Consider the following 27349-nt stretch of genomic DNA (forward strand, 5'->3'; position numbering starts at 1 on the left):
CCCTCCCCTCCCCTCCTCTCTCTCTACCCCCTCCACTGTATAACCCTGAGGGTCTCCTTCCATTACCGTGCAATTTACCTTCTCTCTCCCTTTCCCTCCCACCTCTCATCCCTGTTAAATGTTAATCTTCTTCTCCTGTTCTTCGTCCCTACTCTGTTCTTAGTTACTTTCCTTATATCAAAGAAGACATTTGGCATTTGTTTTTTAGGGATTGGCTAGCTTCACTTAGCATAATCTGCTCTAATGCCATCCATTTCCCTGTAAATTCTATGATTTTGTCATTTTTTAATGCAGAGTAATACTCCATTGTGTATAAATGCCACATTTTTTTTATCCATTCGTCTATTGAAGGGCATCTAGGTTGGTTCCACAGTCTTGCTATTGTGAACTGTGCTGCTATGAACATCGATGTAGCAGTGTCCCTGTAGCATGCTCTTTTTAGGTCTTTAGGGAATAGACCAAGAAGGGGAATAGCTGGGTCAAATGGTGGCTCCATTCCCAGCTTTCCAAGAAATCTCCATACTGCTTTCCAAATTGGCTGCACCAATCTGCAGTCCCACCAGCAATGTACAAGTGTACCCTTTTCCCCACATCCTCGCCAGCACTTGTTGTTGTTTGACTTCCTAATGGCTGCCAATCTTACTGGAGTGAGATGGTATCTTAGGGTGGTTTTGATTTGCATTTCTCTGACAGCTAGAGATGTTGAGCATTTTTTCATGTACTTGTTGATTGACTGTATGTCCTCCTCTGAGAAGTGTCTGTTCAGGTCCTTGGCCCATTTGTTGATTGGGTTGTTTGTTCTCTTATTGTCTAATTTTTTGAGTTCTTTGTATACTCTGGATATTAGGGCTCTATCTGAAGTGTGAGGAGTAAAGATTTGTTCCCAGGATGTAGGCTCCCTATTTACCTCTCTTATTGTTTCTTTTGCTGAGAAAAAACTTCTTAGTTTGAGTAAGTCCCATTTGTTGATTCTAGTTATTAACTTTTGTGCTATGGGTGTCCTATTGAGGAATTTGGAGCCCGACCCCACCGACTGTAGATCGTAGCCAACTTTTTCTTCTATCAGACGGCGCGTCTCTGATTTGATATCAAGTTCCTTGATCCATTTTGAATTCACTTTTGTGCATGGCGAGAGAAAGGGATTCAGTTTCATTTTGTTGCATATGGATTTCCAGTTTTCCCAGCACCATTTGTTGAAGATGCTATCCTTCCTCCATTGCATGCTTTTAGCCCCTTTATCAAATATAAGATAGTTGTAGTTTTGTGGATTGGTTTCTGTGTCCTCTATTCTGTACCATTGGTCCACACGCCTGTTTTGGTACCAGTACCATGCTGTTTTTGTTACTATTGCTCTGTAGTATAGTTTGAAGTCTGGTATCGCTATACCGCCTGATTCACACTTCTTGCTTAGCATTGTTTTTGCTATTCTGGGTCTTTTATTTTTCCATATGAATTTCATGATTGCTTTCTCTATTTCTACAAGAAATGCCATTGGGATTTTGATTGGCATTGCATTAAACCTATAGAGAACTTTTGGTAATATCGCCATTTTGATGATGTTAGTTCTGCCTATCCATGAACAGGGTATATTTTTCCATCTTCTAAGATCTTCTTCTATTTCTCTCTTTAGGGTTCTGTAGTTTTCATTGTATAAGTCTTTCACCTCTTTTGTTAGGTTGATTCCCAAGTATTTTATTTTTTTTGAAGATATTTTGAATGGAGTGGTTGTCCTCATTTCCATTTCAGAGGATTTGTCGCTGATATACAGGAATGCCTTTGATTTATGCGTGTTGATTTTAAATCCTGCCACTTTGCTGAATTCATTTATTAGCTCTAATAGTTTCTTTGTAGAGCCTTTTGGGTCTGCTAGATATAGAATCATATCATCTGCAAATAGTGATAATTTAATTTCTTCTTTTCCTATTTTTATGCCTTTAATTTCTTTCGTCTGTCTAATTGCTCTGGCCAGTGTTTCGAGAACTATGTTGAAGAGAAGTGGAGAGAGAGGGCATCCCTGTCTTGTTCCAGATTTTAGAGGGAATGCCTTCAGTTTTTCTCCATTCAGAATAATGCTAGCCTGAGGCTTAGCATAGATTGCTTTTACAATATTGAGGTATGTTCCTGTTATCCCTAGTTTTTCTAGAGTTTTGAACATAAAGGGATGCTGTACTTTGTCAAATGCTTTTTCCGCATCTATCGAGATGATCATATGGTTCTTATTTTTAAGTCTATTGATGTGGTGAATAACATTTATTGATTTCCGTATATTGAACCAGCCTTGCATCCCAGGGATGAATCCTACTTGATCATGGTGTACAATTTTTTTTATATGTTTTTGTATCCGATTCGCCAGAATTTTATTGAGGATTTTTGCATCTAGGTTCATTAGAGATATTGGTCTGTAGTTTTCTTTCTTTGAAGTGTCTTTGTCTGGTTTAGGTATCAGGGTGATATTGGCCTCATAGAATGAATTTGGAAGTTCTCCCTCCTTTTCTATTTCCTGAAGTAGCTTGAAAAGTATTGGTATTAGTTCTTCTTTAAAGGTTTTGTAAAATTCTGCTGTATACCCATCGGGACCTGGGCTTTTCTTAGTTGGTAGTCTTTTGATGGTTTCTTCTATTTCCTCAATTGATATTGGTCTGTTTAGGTTTTCTATATCCTCCTGACTCAATCTGGGCAGATCATATGACTTAAGAAATTTATCTATGCCTTCACTGTCTTCTAATTTATTGGAGTATAAGGATTCAAAATAGTTTTTGATTATCTTCTGTATTTCTGAAGTGTCTGTTGTGATATTGCCTTTTTCATCCCGTATGCTAGTAATTTGAGTTCTCTCTCTTCTTCTCTTCACTAGCATCGCTAAGGGTCTGTCGATTTTGTTTATTTTTTCAAAGAACCAACTTTTAGTTTTGTCAATTTTTTCAATTGTTTCTTTTGTTTCGATTTCATTAATTTCAGCTCTGATTTTAATTATTTCTTGCCTTCTACTTCTTTTGCTGTTGTTTTGCTCTTCTTTTTCAAGGATTTTGAGATGAAGTATGAGATCATTTATTTGTTGGTTTTTTCTTTTTTTAAGGAATGAACTCCAAGCAATGAATTTTCCTCTTAGAACTGCTTTCAATGTGTCCCATAGATTCCGATATGTTGTGTCTGTGTTTTCATTTATCTCTAAGAATTTTTTAATTTCCTCCTTGATGTCTTCTATAACCCATTGATCATTCAGTAACCTATTGTTCATTCTCCAATTGATGTATGCTTTTTCCTTCCTTCTTTTATCGTTGATTTTCAGTTTCATTCCATTATGATCAGATAAGATGCATGGTAATATCTCTACTCCTTTATATTGTCTAAGAGTTGCCCTGTGACATAATATATGATCTATTTTTGAGAAGGATCCATGTGCTGCTGAGAAAAAAGTGTAACTGCTTGATGTTGGGTGGTATACTCTATATATGTCAATTAGGTCTAGGTTATTAATAGTGTTATTGAGTTCTATAGTTTCCTTATTCAACTTTTGTTTGGAAGATCTGTCCAGTGGCGAGAGAGGTGTGTTGAAGTCTCCCATGATTATGGTGTGGTGGTCTATTAGACTCTTGAACTTGAGAAGAGTTTGTTTGACGAACATAGCTGCACCATTGTTTGGGGCATAAATATTTATGATTGTTATGTCTTGTTGGTGTATGGTTCCCTTAAGCAGTATGTAGTGTCCCTCTTTATCTCTTTTGATTAACTTTGGCTTGAAATCTATTTTATTTGATATGAGTATGGACACGCCTGCTTGTTTCCGAAGTCCATATGAGTGATATGATTTTTCCCAACCTTTCACCTTCAGCCTATGTATGTCTTTTCCTATCAAATGCGTCTCCTGTAGGCAGCATATTGTTGGGTCTTGTTTTGTGATCCATTCTACTAGCCTGTGTCTCTTAATTGGTGAGTTTAAGCCATTAACATTTAGGGTTATTATTGAGATATGGGTTGTTCTTCCAGCCATATTTGTTTATTTCTGTTACTAAACATTGTTTGTTTTCCTCTTTGATTGTTTCCCCCCCCCCTTTACTGTCCTACCTCCCACTGTTGGTTTTCATTGTTATTTTCCATTTCCTCTTCCTGTAATACTTTGGCTAGGATGTTTTGAAGAGATGGTTTTCTAGCTGCGAATTCTTTAAACTTTTGTTTATCGTGGAAGGTTTTAATTTCATTCTCCATCCTGAAGCTTAATTTCGCTGGATACACAATTCTTGGTTGGAACCCATTATCTTTCAGTGTTTGAAATATGTTATTCCAGGATCTTCTAGCTTTCAGAGTCTGTGTTGAAAGATCAGCTGTTATCCTGATTGGCTTGCCCCTAAATGTAATCTGCTTCCTTTCTCTTGTAGCTTTTAAAATTCTCTCCTTATTCTGTATGTTGGGCATCTTCATTATAATGTGTCTAGGTGTGGATCTCTTATGATTTTGCACATTCGGCGTCCTGTAGGCTTCTAGGATTTGGGATTCTGTCTCATTCTTCAAGTCTGGGAAGTTTTCTTGTATTATTTCATTGAATAGACTGCTCATTCCTTTGGTTTGGAGCTCTGTACCTTCCTGTATCCCAATGACTCTTAAGTTTGGTCTCTTGATGTTATCCCATATTTCTTGGATGTTCTGCTCATGGTTTCTTAACAGTCTTGCTGAGCTGTCTATGTTCTTTTCCAGTTGAAATACTTTGTCTTCATTGTCTGATGTTCTATCTTCTAAGTGTTCTACTCTGTTGGTAGTATTCTCCATTGAGTTTTTAAGTTGGTTTATTGCTTCCTGCATTTCTAGGATTTCTGATTGCTTGTTTTTTATAACCTCTATCTCCCTGTATAGTTGATCCTTTGCTTCCTGGATTTGTTTGCGTAATTCGTTGTCGAAGTGATCTTTCATTGTCTGATTTTGCTGTTTAATGTCTTCCTTGATACTCCAGATCATCTGAAGCATGTATATCCTGAATTCTTTATCTGACATTCCATCTGCTGCAGCTGTTACCTCTTCTAAAGTTGCGTTGACCTGCATTGCTTGTGGTCCTTTCTTTCCTTGTCTTTTCATACTGCTTGCGTATCTTTCCTGCAGGTGCGGGCGGCGGCTCTGCTCTCTCCTTATTCCAATTGGGGTGTCGTGGCTACCACGCCGGCAGGTCACTGGGCCTGTTCTGGGAGCTGGTGGCGGCTCTGTTCTGCCCCTACTCCAATTGGGGTGACGTGTCTGTCGTACCAGCAGGCCACTGGGCCTGTCCTGCTGGTCGGTCGCAGATCTGCCCACCTTTCGGGCACGAGTGGAGGCTCTGCTTTGCCCCTACTCCAATTGGGGTGTCGTGACTACCCCGCCTGCAGGATGCTGGGTCTGTTCCTGGCAAGGGAGGCGACTCTGCTCTGTCACTACTCCAATTAGGGTGGTGTTTGTACCCCGCCGGCAGGCTCCTGGGCCTGATCCGCCGGTCTGTTGTAGGTCTGCCTACCTTGAAGGCGCGGGCGGCGGATCTGCCCTGCCCCTCCTACCACGCCTGCGGACCCCTGGGCCTGATCTGCAGGTTGATCACTGGTCTGCTCACCCTGCGGGCACGGGTGGCGGTTCCGCTCCACCCCCACTCCAATTGGGGTCACGTGACCACCACACCGGCAGGGCCTGATCCGGGCGTGGGATAAGGATCTGCTCTGCCCCTACTCGAGTTGGGGTGACGTGTGTACCACACTGGCATGCCACTGGGCCTGACCCGCCAGGCTGTCACAGGTCTGTTTACCTTGCAAGCGCGAAGGGCGGCTCTGCCCTGCCCCTCCTACCACGCCCATGTACTACTGGGTCGTGGGTCTGCCCACCTGGCGGGTGTGGGTGGCGGCTCCGCTCCGCCCCCTCTCCAATTGGGGTCACGCGGTCACCACGCTGGCGAGCCGCTGGGCCTGCTCCGGGGGCTGGCGGCGGCCCGGCTCCTTCCCTCTGGCTCGAGGACAAATTGAGGAGACTCGGGTGACTGAGCCTCACCCCCCTTACCAGGAGACCAACTGCTTATGTCGCCGCTGGTATTGATGAAGATCTCTCCTCCACCGCTTTCTGCTGACATCAGATCTCTGCCATGTTGGTATCCTATGCGAATGGCAGCATTTCGTTCCCCTTGCCGGGCAACCCAAGCAATGGGTGAGTCCTGACCTGCCCTCAGCAGGACCCGGACCGAGACACAGTTTCCGCGGGCTCCTAGCCCCGGTCCAGGGAAGTTCCGGGAGCCGGAACTCGGCCGCTCCGTGCTCGGTGTAAGCTCCTATAAGTGTAGGCTCCAAGAAGCAGCCCCCGCGGGCTCAGTTCCGGGAGCCGGAATTCGGCCGCTTAGTGTTTGGTGTATGCTCTGATAGTAGCAGGGTCCAAGAAGCAGCCTCCGCGGGCTCCGCAGCCCTGAGCCAGGGCGGTTCCGGGACGGTTCCGGGAGCCGGAACTCGGCCGCTCTGTGCTCGGTGTAAGCTCCTATAAGTGTAAGCTCCAAGAAGCAGTCCCCGCGGGCTCAGTTCCGGGAGCTGGAATTCGGCTTCTTGGTGTTTGGTGTTTGGAACCCATTTTCTTTCAGTGTTTGAAATATGTTATTCCAGGATCTTCTAGCTTTCAGAGTCTGTATTGAAAGATCAGCTGTTATCCTGATTGGCTTACCCCTAAATGTGATCTGCTTCCTTTCTCTTGTAGCTTTTAAAATTCTCTCCTTATTCTGTATGTTGGGCATCTTCATTATAATGTGTCTAGGTGTGGGTCTCTTATGATTTTGCACATTCGGCGTCCTATAGGCTTCTAGGATTTGGGATTCTGTCTCATTCTTCAAGTCTGGGAAGTTTTCTCGTATTATTTCATTGAATAGATTGCTCATTCCTTTGGTTTGAAACTCTGTCCCTTCCTGTATCCCAATGACTCTTAAATTTGGTCTCTTGATGTTATCCCATATTTCTTGGATGTTCTGCTCATGGTTTCTTAACAGTCTTGCTGAGCTGTCTATGTTCTTTTCAAGTTGAAATACTTTATCTTCATTGTCTGATGTTCTATCTTCTAAGTGTTCTACTCTGCTGGTAGTATTCTCAATTGAGTTTTTAAGTTGGTTTATTGCTTCCTGCATTTCTAGGATTTCTGTTTGTTTGTTTTTTATAACCTCTATCTCCCTGTATAGTTGATCTTTTGCTTCTTGGATTTGTTTATGTAATTCATTGTTGAAGTGATCTTTCATTGTCTGATTTTGCTGTCTGATGTCTTCCTTGAGACTCCAGATCATCTGAAGCATGTATATCCTGAATTCTTTATCTGACATTCCATCTGCTGCAGCTATTACCTCTTCTAAAGTTGAGTTCACCTGCATTGCTTGTGGTCCTTTCTTTCCTTGTCTCTTCATACTGTTCGCGTTCCTTTCTACTTGGTGAAACTGTTGTGCTATTGAATTTTCCCCCTATATATTTATATTGGTCTTGTATAGTTGCAAAGTCTCCCTCACAGGAGCGGGCGGCGGCTCTGCCCCTCCTCCAATTGGGGCAATGTGCCTACCACGCGGGCAGGCCGCTGGGCCTGCTCTGCCGGTCGGTAGCAGGTCCGCCTACCTTGCAGGCGCGGGCGGCGGCTCTGTCCCTCTGTGGGCCGCTAGGCTTGTTCTGTCTGTGGTCGCAGTTCTTCCTACTTTGCAGGCGCAGGCAGCGGCACTGCCCCTCTGCAGGCCTCTGGGGCTGTTCTGCCTGTGGGTCGCAGGTCCGCCTACCTTGCAGGCATGGGGGGGGGGCGGCTCTACCCTTCCTCAGGCCACTGGGCCTGTTCTGTCTGTCGGTTGCAGGTCTGGCCTCTTCTAATGGTGGTCACAGTTCCGTCTAGCTTGCAGGCGCGGGGGGAGGGGGCGGCTCTACCTCTCAGCAGGCTGCTGCTCCTCTTCTGCTGGTGGGTCGCAGGCCCGCCTACCTTGCAGGAGTGATTGGAAGCTCTGCCCCTCTGCGGGCCACTGGGCCTTTTCTGTCGGTGGTCACAGTTCCGCCTACCTGGCAGGCGCGGGGTGTGGGGGGCGGCTCTGCCCCTCAGCAGGCCGCTGGGCCTGCTCTGTGGGTGGTCACAGTTCCGTCTACCTTGCCAGCGCAGGGGGAGGGGGCGGCTCTGCCTCTCAGCAGGCCGCTGCTCCTCTTCTGCTGGTGGGTCGCAGGCCCGCCTACCTTGCAGGAGTGATTGGAAGCTCTGTCCCTCCGCGGGCCACTGGGCCTTTTCTGTCGGTGGTCACAGTTCCGCCTACCTGTCAGGCGCGGGGGGTGGGGGGCGGCTCTGTCCCTCAGCAGGCCGCTGGGCCTGCTCTGTGGGTGGTCACAGTTCTGTCTACCTTGCCGGCGCAGGGTACTATCAGTTCTTGAGAAAAGAAATGTCTTAACCATCTGTTCACTGACTGAATAATTTAGTTCATTTATTTAGTCATTCAATTACCCATTGTTTTTCAAGAACCTTATCTGCTATACACTGTGCAAGGTACTGGAAATGAAAAGTTAAATAAGATCTGTCTATTGTCCTCAAGTAGTATTGAAGCCAGTGTAAGAGGCAGCAAGTTGATCAGCTATTTCTGTACTTTGTGATACCGGATACAGCAGAGCTTTGCTGAGGAGGTCTGTATCACAGTGCACGTTAACTGGTTCAACTACACTTTTTTTTTTTTTAAATCTCCTAGATTCAAATTGTCTAAATACATTGATTTTTGCCCAATATGATATATTGCCTTCTGTATCATACTGACATGTTCTGGCTTTTAAGTGCTGCATGCTTTCACTGATATTAAATATTTGCCCCTTTGTTTTTCTTCTTGATTCGAATCAGTGTTCCTGGATGACAAGGAATTTTGTATCCCCATGAAGTGCATCATACTTTGCCGAGAGTAGGTGTTTAATAGCAATTCCATGAAGGAGTAAAGTATGTAAAGAAAGCTTCTGTTTTGTGACAGGCGTTTTTCAATGAAAATTGTTCTCCTGGCATAATCAAGAATTTTTTAGCTATCATGAAATGAACATAATAATGCTTTGTATGCTGAGTTTCCATTTCTAGTAAAGTTCTCCAGGTTAAATATTAAGGTCCTAAAAATCACCTGGTACCCTTTGAGGTGACAACTGTGTTTCATTTGAAAATAAATTATTTCAGAGGGTTTACTTTGGTGCTCTGTGACACATCGATCCATATTTTAGTTACTTACTGCTGTTTTTATGATGTGATATGGAAGAGCACTAAATTATATGGTTGCATTTGTCATTGGTGCTCCATGGGACTGGTTAAACTTTGAGTCAGAAAGTACTGCCATTCACCTAGAGTTGCTGTATTTGTGATTAACACCTTTGTGTTCTGAGAAACATGTCTGACACTCTTTCATAAAATCTTATTGCATGGGGCCTGATTATTCTTTCAGCAGTCTCAACAAGGGAATTTTATTCTTTAGCTTTTATCACTGAACACTTGAGTGGTAAGAAAAAAAGGAATCAAGTGTTTTCTTTATTTCAGACTTTCCAAGTCTGCTTGGATTTGTTTCGTTTTGGAAATAGATTTTCATGTACATTATTGGTCACAGTTAAGAGGAGTTAAGGGAGAACCATAAAACAGATGCTATTATAAGTTTGTCATCATCTAAACTTACTGTCAGTTATGTTTAAGTAATAAAATACTCTTCTGAGTTGTCTTCCAGGAAGTGAATAGTCTGGATTTGGAAATCAGGAGTCAATTTCGGCTGTGTCTCTGCCTGCTGTTTTGATGTTAATGAGGCCACTTTAGGGGTTCACTTATTCCTCAGATGAAATAATAACCCTTAGTAGTTATGTAAGAAGCTTCAAACAGCTCAAGAAGCTTTGTATTTTAGCAACAATATCATTAATATCCATATCATCCTCAGGTAGGCTGGTGTCTCAGGAAGTAAACCACCTATGTAATTAATTGCCTGGGGTTAGATCTATAGTGGGACCAGTTCTGGGATAATGTTCTAGTCACCAGTGCATACTGTTTCTGTTATTATGAAATAGAAATAGAAAAACATTCCTATTTGGAGACTTGGAAGGTGAGGCCTAATTATTTGGCACTTTTGGAGACTTTGGGATTTTGATGGTCAGTCTGAGATGGTATAGAGATATTTGCTGCAGCTGCCTGTGAAATCTTTTAACATGGTTTTACAAGGATCTTTTCCCTCCTACCTTTTTTGTCTCATTTCCCATGACTCATTTCTCCCTGCCATGCACCTCTCCTAAACTCCTACTGGGGCCTTTCATGTCTCTTTCACTGCTGCATGCTTTTACATGTGCTATTTGTTTCATCATATGCTTTTTTCTCTTTGCCAGCATGACAAATTTTTACTTGTTCTTTAAAACATAGCTTTATTTTCCTGAACCTATAATATGAGCATATCTCCTAAACCCCAATTCTTGTTTCTGCTATCATACTCCATTGAAACTGTGTTCATACCTTCTGTTAGCTCAGGGTACTCTTGAGTTATACTTAGTTGATGATCTATGAATTCCCACAACTACTTTGGGAGCTCCTGATGAGTACAGGTCATTTAGTAGTATTTTCTCTTGTTAATACCTGTATTAGTTCTCTTTTATATATTTATGGAATGAATGAAATTTATAAACACTGAGCTTTTATAATAACTATAAGCCTGTTTTTTAAATAGGATATTGTAAGTTTCTCATCAGTTTCTGTGCCTTGCAAAGTTTACCTTAATCTATAGTCATTTTGCCTTCTATTGAAATGTGTTTTTAGAAATGAATTATTCCTGATAAAGATAGGATGTTTTTTGGAGTTGATAAATGTTTTAATTTTGTGCCACAATAACAGAATATCCAGATTGGATAATTTATAAAGAACAGAGATTTATTTCTTATAGTTTTGGAGGCTGGGAAGTCTAAGGACAAGAGCGTGTTTTTGCTGTGTCACCTCTTGGTAGAAGGGCAAACCAACAAGCACAAGTGGAAGCTAGAGATGGATCTTGTAGCCTCAAGCCCTTTAATGGTGGGCTTTACTCCCTTCATGAGTGTGGAGCCCTCAGAACCTAAACATCTCCCTATCGGCTTCCCCTATTGCATTGGGGGTTATGCTTTTAACACATGCTTTTAGGGGCTGCACATCCAAACTATAGTGGGAGGTAACATTGGAATAACACTGTACGTTTCAGTGCTTATTTAGATATTCCACATTTTATTCATGTAGGTCCCTGGGTTTTATTCTCAGACATCTAAAGTTCTTAGAAAATATGAGGTTTCTGAATTTATCTGTTCTTAATTTTCCTCTGAGCTATGGAAGAATGATAAAGGAGCTTTGATTCAATAGAAAGGAAAGCAAGTTTCTTTTTTTAGAGTAGGATTACTATTCTAAAAATATACCATTAATCAATGGGAATTAAAGGAATATAAATTTGATTGACTAAATTATTTCTAGATTGAATGCTATTTGTAATTTGTTTTTAAGAATGGTATAGGCTAATTTTTTAAATTTATATATGACAGCAGAATTCATTACAATTCTTATTACACATATAGAACACAATTTTTCATATTTCTGGGTATATACAAAGTATATTCACATCAATTCATGCTTTATACATGTTCTTTGGATAATAATGTCCATCACATTCCACCATCATTTCTCCCTTCCCTTCCCCCTCTCTTCCCTATCTAGAGTTCATCTGTTCCTCCTATGCTCCCCCTCCCTACCCCACTGTGAATCAGCCTCCTTATATTAGAGAAGACATTTGGCATTTGATATTTTGGGATTAGCTAACTTCCCTTAGCATTATCTTCTTTAACTCTGTCCATTTACCTGAAAATACCATGATTTTATTCTCTTTTATTGCTGAGTAATAATAAAGTGGAAATTAATGAGAACAAAGCCAAGGATGTTTCTAAAAGAAACTAAAGGGAGAATTTTATAAATTTTAATATAAATGAAAATCAAAATATAAAATACTTGGGAAATAATAACAGTTTTGCAAAACTGCATGTAACACTATGAAATCCTGTGAAGAAGTGAAAAATAAAGTGTGCTAATTCTCAACTAAAATAATACAGTTAAAAAAAAGAATAGTGTAGGCTAATAGTAACTATTGAAATAGAAGCTATAAAATACTTTCAGGAGGTCATAATATCCATAATAACCATTATTGGGAACCTATTACATACTAAATTAATAGTATAATAATCTTATAATCTATCTATATGTAGATGTGTATCTATCTCTTTATCAATCCATAATCAATAATTGGGCACCTAATACAGGTTGAACATCCTTAATCTGAAAATTTAAAATCTGAAATGCTTTGATTACTGAAACTTTTTGAGTGCTAACCTCATGCTCAAAAAGGTTTGGATTTTGAAGCATTTTGAATTTGGATTTTGGAGTAGGGATGCTTAGTTGGTCAAGTCTGTGCAGGTGTTCCAAAATTCAAAAATCTCCAAAAGCTGAACTACATCTGGTCCTAAAATTTTGGGTAAGGAATACTTAATGTGTATATGTATTAGATACTTTTTAATAACTTATTTTTAGTCTTTTTTTCCTTTTTACTACTGTTTAAGTTAGAGATTATTAATTTCATTAAGCAAAAGCACAAAGTGATTAATTTGCCAAAATTCACTCACAGTGAGTAAGCAGATTACCTGAGAAGTAAATTTAGTTTTTCTTGGTTCCATAGATTATATATTAATAGTTTATAGTACATCTAACTCCTCTGCATTGTTTATAGTAACTTCTGTCTTGTTTGGTGGGGCCATGTTAGGTCTTTCTTGCATGTTATTTGTCACACAGAGTTCTAATGAAAGTGCTTTGATAGTTGATAAAGCTTTTTTTTCCCCCAACATTGAATAATTGGAATATAGTTTCTTTATTGTGACAGTTTTGCATAATCTCATGACATAATGCAATTAAAAATCAATTGCAAATGTTTTAGTTTTTAAACTTAAGAAAAAGTCATTTGTAATGTTATGGATTATTGCCCTTAAGGTTTAAAATGATTTGTGCTTCTTACATTTTAAAGTCACTGATATTTTTTCCATCTCTTTCATACAGGTACCAAGTACTTGCTTTTGCAACAGATGCAGATAAAAGGCAGGAGACTGAACAGCAAAAACTTGGTTCTGGAAAAAGACTAGTTGTAAGGCCTTTTAAAAATATTTCATATCTAATCATAGTTGTTTGTTAAGAACAAGAATTCCTAGGAAGAAAATTTTAAAAAATACTTAAATCATTTCTCTTTTCTATGTATAATTACATCAATTACCTAAGAATTTAGTTAGCTATTGAGTAACAGAGGCACATATCTAGTCATAGCTATAATAAATCAAATTATAGAGTTGTATCACTAGAATTGTGGATGTTGAAATTGGGATACTTTTAACTGAAGTGAGTATAAACTTATACAAAATAGAGTGCTGACCTAATGCTCAAAAAGGTTTGGATTTTGAAGCATTTTGAAATTTGGATTTTTGGAGTAGAGATGCTCAGTTGATCAAGTCTGTGTAAATATTCCAACATTCAAAAATCTCCAAAAATCTCCTCTTTAATAGGCAAATTTACGTACATTATATTCCTCTATTCATAATGTCTTTTTTCTTGAGCCTAATTTTCATATTTCCTCCTATTACCTATTTTGAGCACTTAGATTATGATACCTGCCTTCTTGCATTCTCTCCTTCCTTCCTTTCTTTCTCCCTTCCCAGCTTAGGAGTTGTTGAGCTCCTTCCATCTGTGAATTCATTGTTTTTCTGGCCATTAATTCTTCAAATAGTTTTTCTGTGTTCTTTCTCTCTCTTCTTTTCATCGGGAACTCTAATCATACATATAGTTAGGCTACTTGCAGTTGTTCTACAGCTGACAGATTTTCATTTTATTTATTTATTTGTTTAGCAGTGCTAGGAGTTGAACCTAGGGTCTCACTCTACAACTGAACTACATCCCATTAAAAAAATAATTATTTACTCTTGCTATTTCATTTGGTAAAATTTCTTTTTAAATGTCAGCTATTTTTTTTTCAGTGATGGGAATCTAATCCATCACTTTGTCTTATGCATGTCAGGCAAATGCTCTACCACTGATCCACATCCTTAGCCTCTAGGAGAATTTCTGTTGCTGTTTTTAGGACCAGTAATCATTTTTCCTCCAGTGTCTAATGTGGTATTAATTCTCATTTGTTATAATTTTCATATCTACATATTCAGCTTGTATATTTTCATATCTTCCATGCCTCTACATAACTTTTTGAAGATTTAGAATACAGTTATAATACTTGTTTTATAATCTAATATCTGTATCAGTTTCAATTTATTTTTTTTTTAATTTTTTTGTGATGCTGGGATTAAACCCAGAGCTTTGTGCACATAAGGCAAACACTCTACCAGCTTACCTGTATCCCCAGCCCCTCAGTTAATTTATTTATTTCTTCTGTGTAGGTCATATTTTCTTGTTTTTTTTTTTTCGTGGTTGGTAAATAAAAAAAAATTTATAAAACGTCAGATATAGCCAATTTTACCTTGTTGGTACTAGATATGTTTATATTATTAAAACTGTTCTTGAGCTTAGCCCTGGGATACAGTTAAGCTACTTGAAAACTAGTTAGATCTTTTTGAGTGTTGTTTTTTAAGACTTATTAGGTGTGACCAGAGCAGTGTTTATTCTAGGGCTACTTATTTCCCCTTCCTCAGGCAAAATCCTTCTGAGTACTCCATTGAATTTCCTCAGAATTATAAGGTTTCCAGCCTGGCTGGCAGGCATAGCCAGTGTTTAATTCTCTGTGTGAAATGATCCTCACTGTTACATCTAGTCCTTTCGGGTGGCTCTTTCCTTGATTTTGGGTAGTTTCCTTACATGAATGTACTGATAAGTACTCAGCTGAATATTTGAGAGGAACTCTACTGATCTCCAGAATTTTGTCTTTACGTTGCCTTCTCCTCTTTGGTATGCTGTCTTGTAAACTCCCAACTTCCTTTGTTTCCTTGGACTGAGTGTCCATATCTAAAATTCAGGGAGTCTGATAGTCTCTATCTGGATTTCTCTTCCCTGTGCATTAGCCTGGAAACTCCCCCAAAGTTGGAGCTATCGTTACTACCCCTGTCTATGTTTTCTTTCTTTAAGGGATCCCTGTCTTTTCCTGTCTGACGCTTTGCAAAAGTTATTTCATATATTTTCTATTTTGTGGTTGTTTCAGGTGGGATGGTAAATCCTTCCATCTTGGTTGGAAGTGGAAAAACATTTTTATTACTATCTTTAGTTAATTTCTGTATTTTAAGAGACTCATTCATTTAGAATGTGATGAAGGTACAGAGTGACAGTACCTGGTGAATTCAAAGTATCTAGTGGTTATATCTCAAACTATGGCCTTAGAAACTTAATTTGCCTGTTCATTCTAAATAAATCATATCTCAGAGTCAGGCACATATTGGCCTGAGTTACAACCATTGACAAAAAATGCTAGAATGCTAGCCTATTAAAATGTAATGAGAGGGCCTGGGGTTGTGGCTCAGTGGTAGAGCCTTTGCCTAGCACGTGTGAGGGACTGGGTTCGATCCCCAACACCACATAAAAATAAATAAAATAAAGGTATTGTGTCCATCTACAACTAAAAAAATATTTTAAAAATTATAATGAGAAATTTAACTGCCATGGGAGTGCCATTCGTGTCTCATGTTCAGTGGAATTTTCATATAGGTAAGTTATACATGAACCAAATGATAATTATATTTTTATGTTGAATTTTAGTTTACCTTAAGATAGCCTGATTCATCTACCTATGTTCACTCTGCCATCTCCCTCCTATTGATTGTTCTTATATACACACACTGGCAATATCTGTCCTTTTGACCAGCTTCATTTGCATTTCATATCTTCTTCTTTTTTTAAAAGATGTTTTTAGTTGCTGATGGATATTTATTTATTTATTTATATGTGGTGCTGAGAATCACACCCAGTGCCTCACACATGCTAGGCAAGTGCTCTACCACTGAGCCACAACCCCAGCCCTCATATCTTCTTTAGATATTTTAATACCTAAAATAGGTAGATTAATACCTGGTCATGTCTTGATAGCCAAAAATCTATCTGCAGCTTTAATGTGACTTTTCATTGATCTATTGTTTGTTGATGATAGCCTAACTTTGAGGGCAGGATTAGTTCCTCTGTTCCGATTTTATTTGTGTGAAGTCATCTCATTATCATTCCCATAAATGATATATGCCATCCAGTATTTTTCAACATGGTATGTCATTGTTCTTTTGCATCTTCTTGATTTAGAGATCTTAATTACTTGGAAGATGATTTTTTAAAAACTTTTACATGTTCATTGTACATTTATTACTTCATTATTTTAGGAAGCATTTATTAAACATTGACCATGTTAACAAAAGAAACACTGTAGAGTACTTCGTGTGTGCAGAGGAGCCTATCTATAGCTAGCTTTCTTTCTTTTTTGAGTAATGAAGAATAATTTATTCTACTGTATCAGAATTAAAACAGAATAAAATTTAAAAATGTATATTAAAATAACATGGACATTGGATCCTATAGATATAGGTTTTGAATTCCAGATTCTGACATCTTGGACAATTAATATCTTTAAGTGAAGTATGTATCATAGACCCTAATTGTTCTATTCCCCTTTCCCTATTGCAAGCTCACATCCTAGCCATGGTCTCATCATGGACAGAGTGTACTTCCCTTCTTTGGTCTTTGGCTTGGCCATGTGACTTGGTTTGGTCAGTAGCATATAGACAGAAATAACAGTGTTTCAGGTCCAACACAGCAAAATAGCTTTCTTTCTTTCTTCTTTTTCAATATATATTGTTTTAGTTGTAGATGGACACAATATCTTTATTTTGTTTATTTATTTCTATGTGGTGCTGAGGATAGAATCCAGTGCTTCACATGCTCGAGGCAAATACTCTACTGCTGAGCCACAACCCCTGCCCCCACAATAGCTTTCTTATAGGATTTTTTCAGGGAAGAAGATAGCTTTTAAATGGGTATTTTTGAACAACCAAATAGCTAATATCATCTGATAATAGATGGTGCAAAACATGCTAGAGGGCTGTATGGCATGTGTGAGGCACTGGGTTCGATCCTCAGCACCACCTAAAAATAAATAAATAAAATAAAGGTATTGTGTCCATCTACAACTAAAACAAACAAACAAACAAGCAAGCAAAGAAACAAACAACCCCCCCTAAAAAACCTGGCTAAGTAAAGGGTGATTTACTATTGTAGTATAGTATGGCCTCTGTGTGGCAAAGTCCATTATGGTTTAATGTGACTGTTTGAAGGGTTGGTTTGTCTGTAACTCTGCATTTATACTGATCAATTGGCTAAAATAAAAGGTTAATTTGAATATAAAAAATCCTGCTAGAGTTTGTAAAGTAGCAAAATACAGTGATTAAAAAACAACCCCCTCCAAAGAATTAATGAAGCCTAGCTAGTCTTTATATTCTGTTTTGATATAAAGCAGTTTCTTAGTTTGTATTGATATGAGAATGAGTGAAATGTTCTGTTTTTAGCAACTAACCTGATTGCGGGTTTTGCTTTGCAGGTGGATTGGGCTCTAAATATTGGCGAGCAAGCCCTTGATATATGTATTGTTTCTTTCAATCAGTCAGCATCTTCTGTTTTTGTTCTGGGTGAGAGAAACTTTTTTTGTCTTAAGGATAATGGACAAATTCGATTCATGAAGAAGCTTGATTGTAGCCCGAGTTGTTTTCTCCCATATTGCTCAGGTGTGTAGAAAGATTTTCTTTTATCTTTTCCATATGTCAAGGCTATATTTTATATATATCAGAAAAATCCACACTCATACACATATTTTAAACATCTAAGACAATAGTTCTGTGCTGAACATGTAATGGAAATTTTAACTTTCAAAGTTTGAATAGAAGTTTGATATAAAACACACATTTTTTTTTTCAAACACCAGCTGCACAAACTTAAAATGAGCAAACTGAAATATTCAGGAAAGTTTTTAATGTTTCCTTTTTTAAAAAAAATTAAGGCTAGCCAAGTGCATCCATTGGTCAATGGCACAATTGTTTTCAGCAACTATTCAGAACACCCTAATTATAGGAAATGCTCATTTAAGTGCTATGTTTAAATCATACAATCAAAAAAAAAAATCATACAGTTAAGTGCTACCAGAAAGTGTACCAATTTTTTAAAAAATTAAGAACAATACAAATTTCACATCTAAAATTTTAATTTTGTGCAATATTTTCATTTTATGCATGTGTATTTGAGTAATTGTAAAATAAATGAATTTTTAATGTTTTGAGATGTAGTTTAAACTGTCTTCTTAACCCAACAACTTACATTCCGTTGTTGCTGCATCCTCTTATTTAAGGACTTGTTTTAAAAGTCTTTTTGTCACTCCTTGTAAAATTCTTTTATAATTGACAAATATTGCTCATAGGAGCATGGCTCCTGTATTACAAGGGAAAATATAAAGAGCACATTTAAGGATTACAATTGTTAAAAGATACCTTGTGCATATCATTGTACAGTAAGTGTCAACTGTGTGCCTAACTGTTCTATCAATACTTTCCTTCTTATCAAAGAAGAAACAATCAGAATGTCAGTTATTTTTATTACCTAAAGAGAAGATGAAAAAATTTATTTGGTTTGCCTTATGTTCTGTCCATTAGGAAATACTAATAAAGTATTAACAAAAAAAAAAAAACACACATTTTGTTTTGTGAGTCATTTTACTTTGTACAAAATGACTTATAGAATTGGCTGCTAGCATACATTATGCTTTCCATAATGTCACTCTTCAAGATGCTTCCAAGAGAACATCGGACAGTTTTATAAACAGTAGTAATTATAATAGAATGATTTATCCATAGTGAATCATTAGCCAAAATGATTAAATGTTAGCGAAATTTATACTTCTTATTTATTTATTTTTGTACCAGGGTTTGAACTCAGGGGTGCTTGACCATTGATCCCCCTTTTTAAAAATTTTATTCTATTTTTGTTAAATTTTGAAACAGTTCTCACTAAGTTGTTCAGGGCCTCACTAAATTGCTGAAGCTAGATTCAAAGTTGTGAAACTCCTGCCTCAACCTCCCCAGCTGCTGGAATTAGAGGCGAGTGCCACTGAGCTTGGAAAATTTATACTTTTTTAGATAAATGGTCACTATCTATAGTTTCCAAGTCTGTAAACTGTTTTTTTTTATATTGGTAGCTTGAAATTGAAAAATGATATTTTTTATTGTTTAAAATCTTTATGCACTAAATTCAAGCTGTTAGAATTAATTTGTATCTTAAATCCTCTAAAAGAAATATAATATACTGTTTCAAATGATTATTTCCTTAGTATTCTCTTTCTGTATTTTCAACCTGCAGTTTCTGAAGGAACAATAAATACTTTGATTGGAAACCATAAAAACATGTTGCATGTTTATCAGGATGTGACACTGAAGTGGGCTACTCAGCTTCCCCATATTCCTGTGGCAGTAAGAGTGGGCTGTTTTCAGTAAGTGGTTTAATTTAACATGATTTTATTAAATGTTAAGAAATTCCATGGAAATTTTATAAAATAATGGCTGATGATTTTACTAAAAAATGACAAGTGACATTTTAGTGTGGATGTCAGTAATCAAAATATTTAAAATTTAACTTTTATTGAAAAAGAATATGAAAAAGCCTTAATTTGCACCATTATTTTCTTTTAGAATTTCTAAAAAGATGTCCCTTATAAATTAAAGGTGAAAGCTATTGAGATACCAAGAAACTGATTTGCCTGATAGATTATTTTCTTTAAAATTTATTTTCTATTTTTTAAATTTTTTATTTGTTTAAATTAGTTATACATGACAGTAGAATGCACTTATATACTTTGATATATCATAGAAGGGATATAATTTTTCATTTTTCTGAGTATACATATTACATGTATGAAGACTTGAATTGGGTGTCAACATACTTTATATACAAACAGAGATACAAAAATTGTGGTATACAAACAGAGACATGAAAAATTGTGGTATATATGTGTATTAAGACTTGTAATGCAAACAAAAAGAGTACATGTATAATGGCATAATTTGGCGTGAACATACTTTATATACAGAGTTACGAAAAATTGTGCTGTATATGGGTAATAATGAGTGTAATGCATTCCACTATTGTCATATATTGAAAAATAAGGAATTGTAATGCAAAAAAAAGAATAGCATTACCTTAGATTAGGTAGAGGGAAGTGAAAGGAGGGGAAGGCAGGGGATGTGGGGATAAGAAAGATGGTAGAATTAAACAGACATTATTATTTTATGTATATATATATGACTGTTTGACCAGTGTGAGTCTACAATATGTATACTCAGTAAAATTTGTTTTATTTAAAATAAACAAGGATTTCTTTTTATAGTATTGGATGGGTATCATTTAGAGATCATTTACTGCCAGTGTTCATGGGGTTTGAACTTATTTTTATTATGTTAAGTGATCCATCACTGCTAATGTCATGTGCTTAAGCAGTTTAGATTTTAAGAATCATAGTATACTCTTTTGCATTTAAAATGAAAAACAACATCTATCTTAACATCAAAGTTCCAAAATTTATCAGATAGGAGAGAGATCTTGTTTTTTAGTGCGTAATTTTTCAAGGTCATTAGTATAAAAGGCAAGATCCTGACAAGGATCTTATGATCTTGTGACAAGACAAAACCTTGTCTAAATTTTTTTTAGATTCCTGACGTGCTCACTTCTACTCATTTAGAATATTTTGTGCCACATTTAAAAAATGGTATGTAGGGTTGGGTGTGTAATATTATTGTTGAAATTCAGTGAGGCGGTATTCGTATTTGTATTTATGCTCATCCTAAAGCCTACATATTGGAAAATAGCAGTGTTTTGAAATACTGAATATTTTAAAAAGAGATTACTTCCTTATGTTTTATGAGTAAGGACTATCATGAAGTTATAATTGCTGTGTACTTAACAGGAATAATAGTTTTTCTGTATCTGAAGAATAATTTAAAAATTTGAAATTGGCTTTTACAATGTCCACCAGATGGTCTTTTTAAGTCCAACCAAACAGACTCAACAGACATTTTGTATTAGATTTACTTAGAAGGATTTAGAACAGGAAAAACATCTTGCCAGCAGGGCAAAATCAGGTATTTCTCTTCTGGGAGAGTAATTCTTACAGCAGTCCATATATTCATCCAAGAACTGTTCTCTTTGGCCCCACAAATGACAGCTCAGGTGCAAGAAGACAGATCCACACTGGTGGGTCTGTGGCCCATCTTGGCTTATAATCTCCATGCTCTTTAGGAGCCAATATCTTTAAATACTTAAAAGTCAATGTGGTTTTAGCGTATATTTTGGGCATGGGAAGAGTGATGGAAAGAAACACTTTATTGAAATAAATACTTATTTTACATATAGGACTTTCAAGAGCCACCTTTCACCTTACTTAAGAAAGTGTACAGATATGGCTTATCAGCAGATATATATTGTAAATTTTTAGTTTCTGATCCACTTGCAATTTACAGATAAAGAGCACAATAATACTAAGTTATCATAAGAAATTAAATTTCCATATAGTGTGCATTATGGTGTTTATATTCAACTTTAGCATGTCATATTGTATTATAGGCACCAGTATTTGTGAGGGAATTGACACAGTTAACATATTATATGTTAATTGTTAATATATAATAAATATTAACATAATATAACATTAATAAGGAATAATAAATTCTAATTATTCAATTGAAGATATATCTTTTTTATATATATATATATATCTATATATATCTATATATATATATGTATTTAGTTAATTTTTTTAGTTTTTCAGGTGGATACAATATCTTTATTTTATTTTTATGTGATGCTAAGGATTGAACCCAGTGCCTCCTGCACGCGAGGTGAACTCTACCACCGAGCCACAACCCCAGCCCAAGATCTATCTTTTTAAAATATACTTTATTATTTTTTTGGTTATATTTATTTATTTATAAAATTTGTTCTTTTCAGTTATACATGAGAGTGAATGTATTTTGACATATATAGATGGAGTATAACTTCCAATTTTTGTGGTTGTATATGATGTGGAGTTACACTGATTGTGTATTCACATAAGAACACAGGAAAGTTATGTTCATTATTTTTAATATACTTTAAAAGGATAAGATTAGACTATTTTTGAAAGAATTTTATGGTAACTTTATTAGAATTTTAGAAGTAATTATTACTTAGCTATAACATATTTATATTTAGAAGTTATTTGAAATTATAAGAACTGAAATAACTTCCCTCCTGCTTTTTATTACCTTTGGGATTAAACCTTTTTGGTGGAAGCTTTCTTGGCTGGAAGTGTTTATTTATAAAGGAAATTGCTGCTATTTTAATTTTTTTTCAATGAATAAGAAATATTGGATTTGGATCAAGTTGGTGCAATTATACTTAATAACAGCATTTTACTCAGAAACTAAGATGCTTTATTTCCTTTTACTCCCACCAACTTGGCAGCCCTAGTCCTTTCTACCTTGTTTATTATATGCTAATTCTAAATCTGTCTGTGTTTCCTTGTTCTTTTACAGTTAAACTTTGTTCTTGGTTAGATAGAATTCTTTTATTTTAATTATTGTTTTGTGGGTTAGATTATAGAAATATGAAATCAATATATGGGTTACAGAATCAGGAGAGCCTTAATGTGATAATGCTCTTTAAATTCTTAGCTATTACTGATTCTTCTTATTGCATGAAGTAACTAAGTAAGTCTTGCTGAGCATCTTACCTCTGCTGTGGTCTGTTTCCCAAATGGCATATAATGACGATCATCTTTTATTGGTTACATTATCCTCTCTAGTGATATCAAATATTCCTAAAAGTGGAAGTCTATTTGAGTAAAATTTCAAAGTGATGAGAATCTTTCCAAACTTTAGCTGGCAGCCTATAGCCACAGTACTTTAAAATCTTACTGCAGCTCATTTTATAGTATAAACAATTTGGTGTGGTACTTTGGTGTTTTTCTTTGCAGGCTATGCCCACAATAGTAACTTATTCTTTTTTTTAATAGTCACTTATTTTAACTTTGGTATTTCTCATTTTATTCTTTAGCTTTCATTGATGTAGTATTCTTGACTAGAGTGTTTTTCCATTTCTTCCCTGGCTTTTCAAATTTCTTCTTAGAGTCCTAGCTCAATTCACATAAGTAAGTCTTCCCTCTCTGCCAGGTCTCCTCTGAATTTCTATCATATTCATAATTATGTTGGTGACTGCAGTTTAATTTTCCTAACTCTCCAACTAGATCATGCACTGTTTTCCATCTTTGCATGTCATACTGAAAATCATAAAGCTGAACATAGCTTGGTAAATATTTAACAGTCATTGTGATTTGTGTTTATACATCAGGGGGTATTTTCTCATCCTAGAAAGAACTTATCTCCTAGAAAGATGTTTTAATTGAAAGCCCTTTTTAAAAATATGAACAAAACTGAGACACAGAGGGAAGGATATTACTTGTTTAAAAATCACGTTTATTAGGAGACCATTTTAAAATTTAAAGTGACTTTTTTCTTAAACAGCTGTAGAGGTGAGAAGTTTAGGTGAGTTAGGATAAAATAGGTTGCTTCAACTATGTAGGTTAGTAACAGATGTCTGCAGTTTTCTGGTGTGTATAGAACCTGTGTTTCTGAACCAGATTAGGCCAAGGTTGAGATTAGGGAGGAAGAATGAAACAACTTTCTACCTTTGTTGAGGTGAAATGAAGCTGGAGTCTGGTATGAGCTAAAGTTGGATTTTTGGCTTCATTTACATGGTACTTAGTCTAACTTCCTTTTAAGTTTTGGATTTATAACTTGTAGAGTTGTTTTTCTCTCTTTCCTCCTGCCGTTAACCCTTTCCTTTCTCTTTTCAGTGATTTTTGTGCCTTTGTGTGTGTTCTCTGTTCCTGCATGACTGTTTTAGTTAACTATTGGAGGGATTGCTCTGAAGGCTGTTGCTATATTATTTTATATATTTCAGAAGAATCTTAGGATCATATTCTTAAATTGCAGAGAAAAATGTAATAAGGAATTAGACTGGAATAATAGTGAATTTCTCTCCATGGTAAATCTGTTTAATTTACCTGTTATTTTCCAAAACTAATTTCTCTTCAAGCTAGAAATGAAGTGATATGTTTTTTTTAATTAAAAAATAGAATGTCAACATTTTTAGAAGGATAAATTTCTCCAATGGTTGCTGAATTCTTGTTTTTTTCACAACAAATACTGTTATCTTTAGTTATTGAATATCCACTACCCTCCCTGACCAGTTCATGTTTGGTTTTTTTGCATAGTGTTCCTTATGGCCAAATTCTAGTATAAGAAGGAATTTACTGTTCCATGAAACTCGACATAGTGGGTTTTGACATTAACATGATTATTTTCTTGATTTTGCTCTTGCCAATCTTAATGTTGTGTTTGTATTCTTTTAGTGATTTTCTAGAAATTGTGTTTTTGGTTGTAACTGGTGCTTTTGACATGCTAATTAAATGAAGTTTAATTTAGCTCATTTTAATCTGTTTAAGCTCACTGAATTTCATTGTCCACCATTATGTTTTTCCTAAGAAATCCAGCTCCTTCCCCCACTATTTGCTTGTTTGTTAATTTTCTTGTCTCTTTTTGTTTTGCCTTTTTGATCTATTTGGGAGGTTAAAAAAATCTTATTTTTGTATTAGTAATGATCAATCCCTTTTTAAGAACCCTGTGGCTTAAGCAGCATAAGAGTATATAATTTTGGTTTTGGATCACAAGTACTGGGGCAAGAAAACCGCTGTCTTTTATGGGCCTCTACCAGATATGGGTTTATTAGGGCCTGGTGGGCCTGCTAATGATATAATTTTCTTAACACAAGAGTTGTGGGTAATGGAAGAACAGAATTATGTGATATTTAGGATATTTTTTCTGCCTCTTGTTGGTACCTTAGTATCTGTGATTTGGACAAATTGTTTCTGTCAGTCCCATTGAAGAATTTTTTTGGGGGGGTTATATTATTTTTGAAGCTCATTATTACTTTCATGCATCTATTTCCATTGTGTGAGATCAAAGGTCCTTAATGAAATGACCTCCAAATTTTATATTGATTGATTAAACTGGAGAAGCACAAGAATTGTGTTTGTATTGTCTCTACAGTCATGTGTCTAAGCCAACATTGACATATGGCCTATCATTTGGTGTGTTACTTTTCATAAGCTGTAGTATGGCTACTTTAATACTTTTATTTAGGTTGAAAAGATTTGTGGTAATTATATAAATTATATAGATAAACTAAAGGTCCCGTCTTTGTTATTTGTCAATTGGGGTTGTAATTCTCAGAAAATTCTTCTTATGAAGGTTAGAAATCTTCTACTTGAACTCGTGTTTTTATTATCATTTTATTTTTATGCAGTAATGTAAAATACAACATCTTTATTCTCATAGGTGTATAACAGTAATTACAGTTCCAGATTGTTCAATTTTGTTACATTCCGTAGTAAATCTGTTTAATTTTCCTGTCAAAGATTTTAGAAACACTGAATAGCGAAATATAAGGAGTTGCACTTAGAATGCTAGTTGTGTTTATGATTTTGTTTTCTAAATTGTTTAGTGATAGAACTGTACTTATTACCATGTATTTCCACAGGAAAAACTTCTTCAGTTATACTGTCATTGAGGCTGTAAATGTTTCTTAAAATCGAAACTCTCAGTTTCAAAGAAAATAATCTATGCTAGTATCAAAAGTGCTTTTATGTTTTAGATTGCTGATTCAGTAACCCGTAACAGAGTAGAGTCAGTTAGTTGTTTAATAGAGTAGTGGCCAGCAGGAAAAGTGTTTTGCTTTTCACTAGCTACAAAGATCTTGACTTTCACTAAGCCCTTTGGTCCTGGAGATCATTTTTATCAGGTTGGTGGCTTTGCTTTTATCTTTTTTTGGGAACTACATGCAATTTTACAGCTTCTCTCCTTACTTCAAATATTGATTCCTTTTGATAACTGGAATTTGACTCACTGATTTCAAAGATAAACTGAGTTCACCTTTTTTTTCTATGTATCTCTTATTTTTTTGAAGAGGAAAAAGTTACATTTTCTTAGTTGCTTACCAAAGAATATAAAAAGGAAAAAATGATTGGTAAACTTAGGTTTACATATTGCTAATGTCTTTGCAAAAGAACTTTGAACTCTGGATAGGCTTAGTTTCTTTATTCTGTTATCTAGTGTGTGGCCTATACTTCAGAATCTGAGTTGTTGACAAAATAAAAAAGTATGTAAATAATATTGTAGAGTGTAATGTATATCTGTTACTGTATAGGCTAATTTTGGATGACTTAAAATTAGAATCATCTGAAAGGAAATGTGGGAAATATGGTATTATTTATTGCCTGCTATGCACTGTTAACATTGCATCATTAGAATTTAAATAAAGAGTTACATTGGAGCCAGATGTGGAAATGTGGTAGCACACACCTAGAATCCCTGCTACTTGGGATGCTGTGACAGGAAGGTCCCCAGCTTGAGCAACGTAGAGAGATTCTGTCAACAAAACAACCAAAAAACAAAACAAAACAAAACTACACATTGGTAAGTTATTCAAAAGTTTTTAAGTGTTTACCATAGCAGGTTTAATAGTTTAGAAACCTTCATTAATTCTCTACCACTTATGAAAAAAATATGTGGGAAAACAGTGATGCATTTTTATATTAAATAGAACATTCGTTATACAGAATACATGTATGACGATGTGAGGGGGAAAAAAGAAGTGGGTCACATTAGATTGGGTAGAGAGAAGTGATGGGAGGGGAGGGGAGGGGAGGGGAAGGGAATGGAAGGACAGCAGAATAAAAAGACATTATTATTGCTGTGGGTATATACGTGACTGCATGACCAATGTAATTCTGCAACCTGTACACTCAGAAAAATGAGCAATCATATCCCATCTGATTCAAATGTATGATATGTCAAGATCATTGTACTGTCATGTGTAACTAATTAAAACTAATAAAAAATTTTAAAAATATAAAGAAATAGAACATTAATTAAAATTACCAAAAATAGTGTTAAAAAATAAAATATACTGTCAGTCATATCATTTAAGGCCTCTTTGTAACTTTAGCTTGAAACTTGTGTAAGTAAATGAAATCTCACTGGTAAAATAAGGCTTTAAACTCTGACCTCTATGATCCATAGAATCTGTAAATAGGATGGCTCCCATGTATTCTGAAGTGGAGAACTATGTTCAGTGGTTTTCCTGCATCTGTCTATTTATTTATTCAATTCATTCTGGTAGTAGGGATTAAACCCAGGAGCACTTTACCATTGAGATACATCCCTGTTTCTTTCTTTTTTCTTTTTTTTTTTTTTTTGAGACAGGGTTTTGGCAG

At 36.2% G+C, this 27349-nt stretch overlaps 1 protein-coding gene across 7 annotated transcripts in view; it reads left to right on the plus strand.

The window, feature by feature from the left end:
* Bbs9 (Bardet-Biedl syndrome 9) overlaps window positions 1-27349 on the plus strand; it is a 498145-nt gene that overhangs the window by 141374 nt on the left and 329422 nt on the right. For all 7 annotated transcript variants that reach the window (XM_058584438.1, XM_058584439.1, XM_058584442.1 and 4 more), the window contains 3 exons: window positions 13036-13120; window positions 17540-17723; window positions 19345-19474. In XM_058584438.1, coding sequence (XP_058440421.1) covers window positions 13036-13120; window positions 17540-17723; window positions 19345-19474 — 399 coding nt within the window. The remainder of the gene's footprint in view (window positions 1-13035; window positions 13121-17539; window positions 17724-19344; window positions 19475-27349) is intronic.

This window comes from Marmota monax, unplaced genomic scaffold, assembly GCF_021218885.2.
Source record: "Marmota monax isolate L192 unplaced genomic scaffold, Marmota_monax_Labrador192_F-V1.1 WCK01_AAM20220418_F8-fsc00107, whole genome shotgun sequence".
Lineage (NCBI taxonomy): Eukaryota > Metazoa > Chordata > Mammalia > Rodentia > Sciuridae > Marmota > Marmota monax.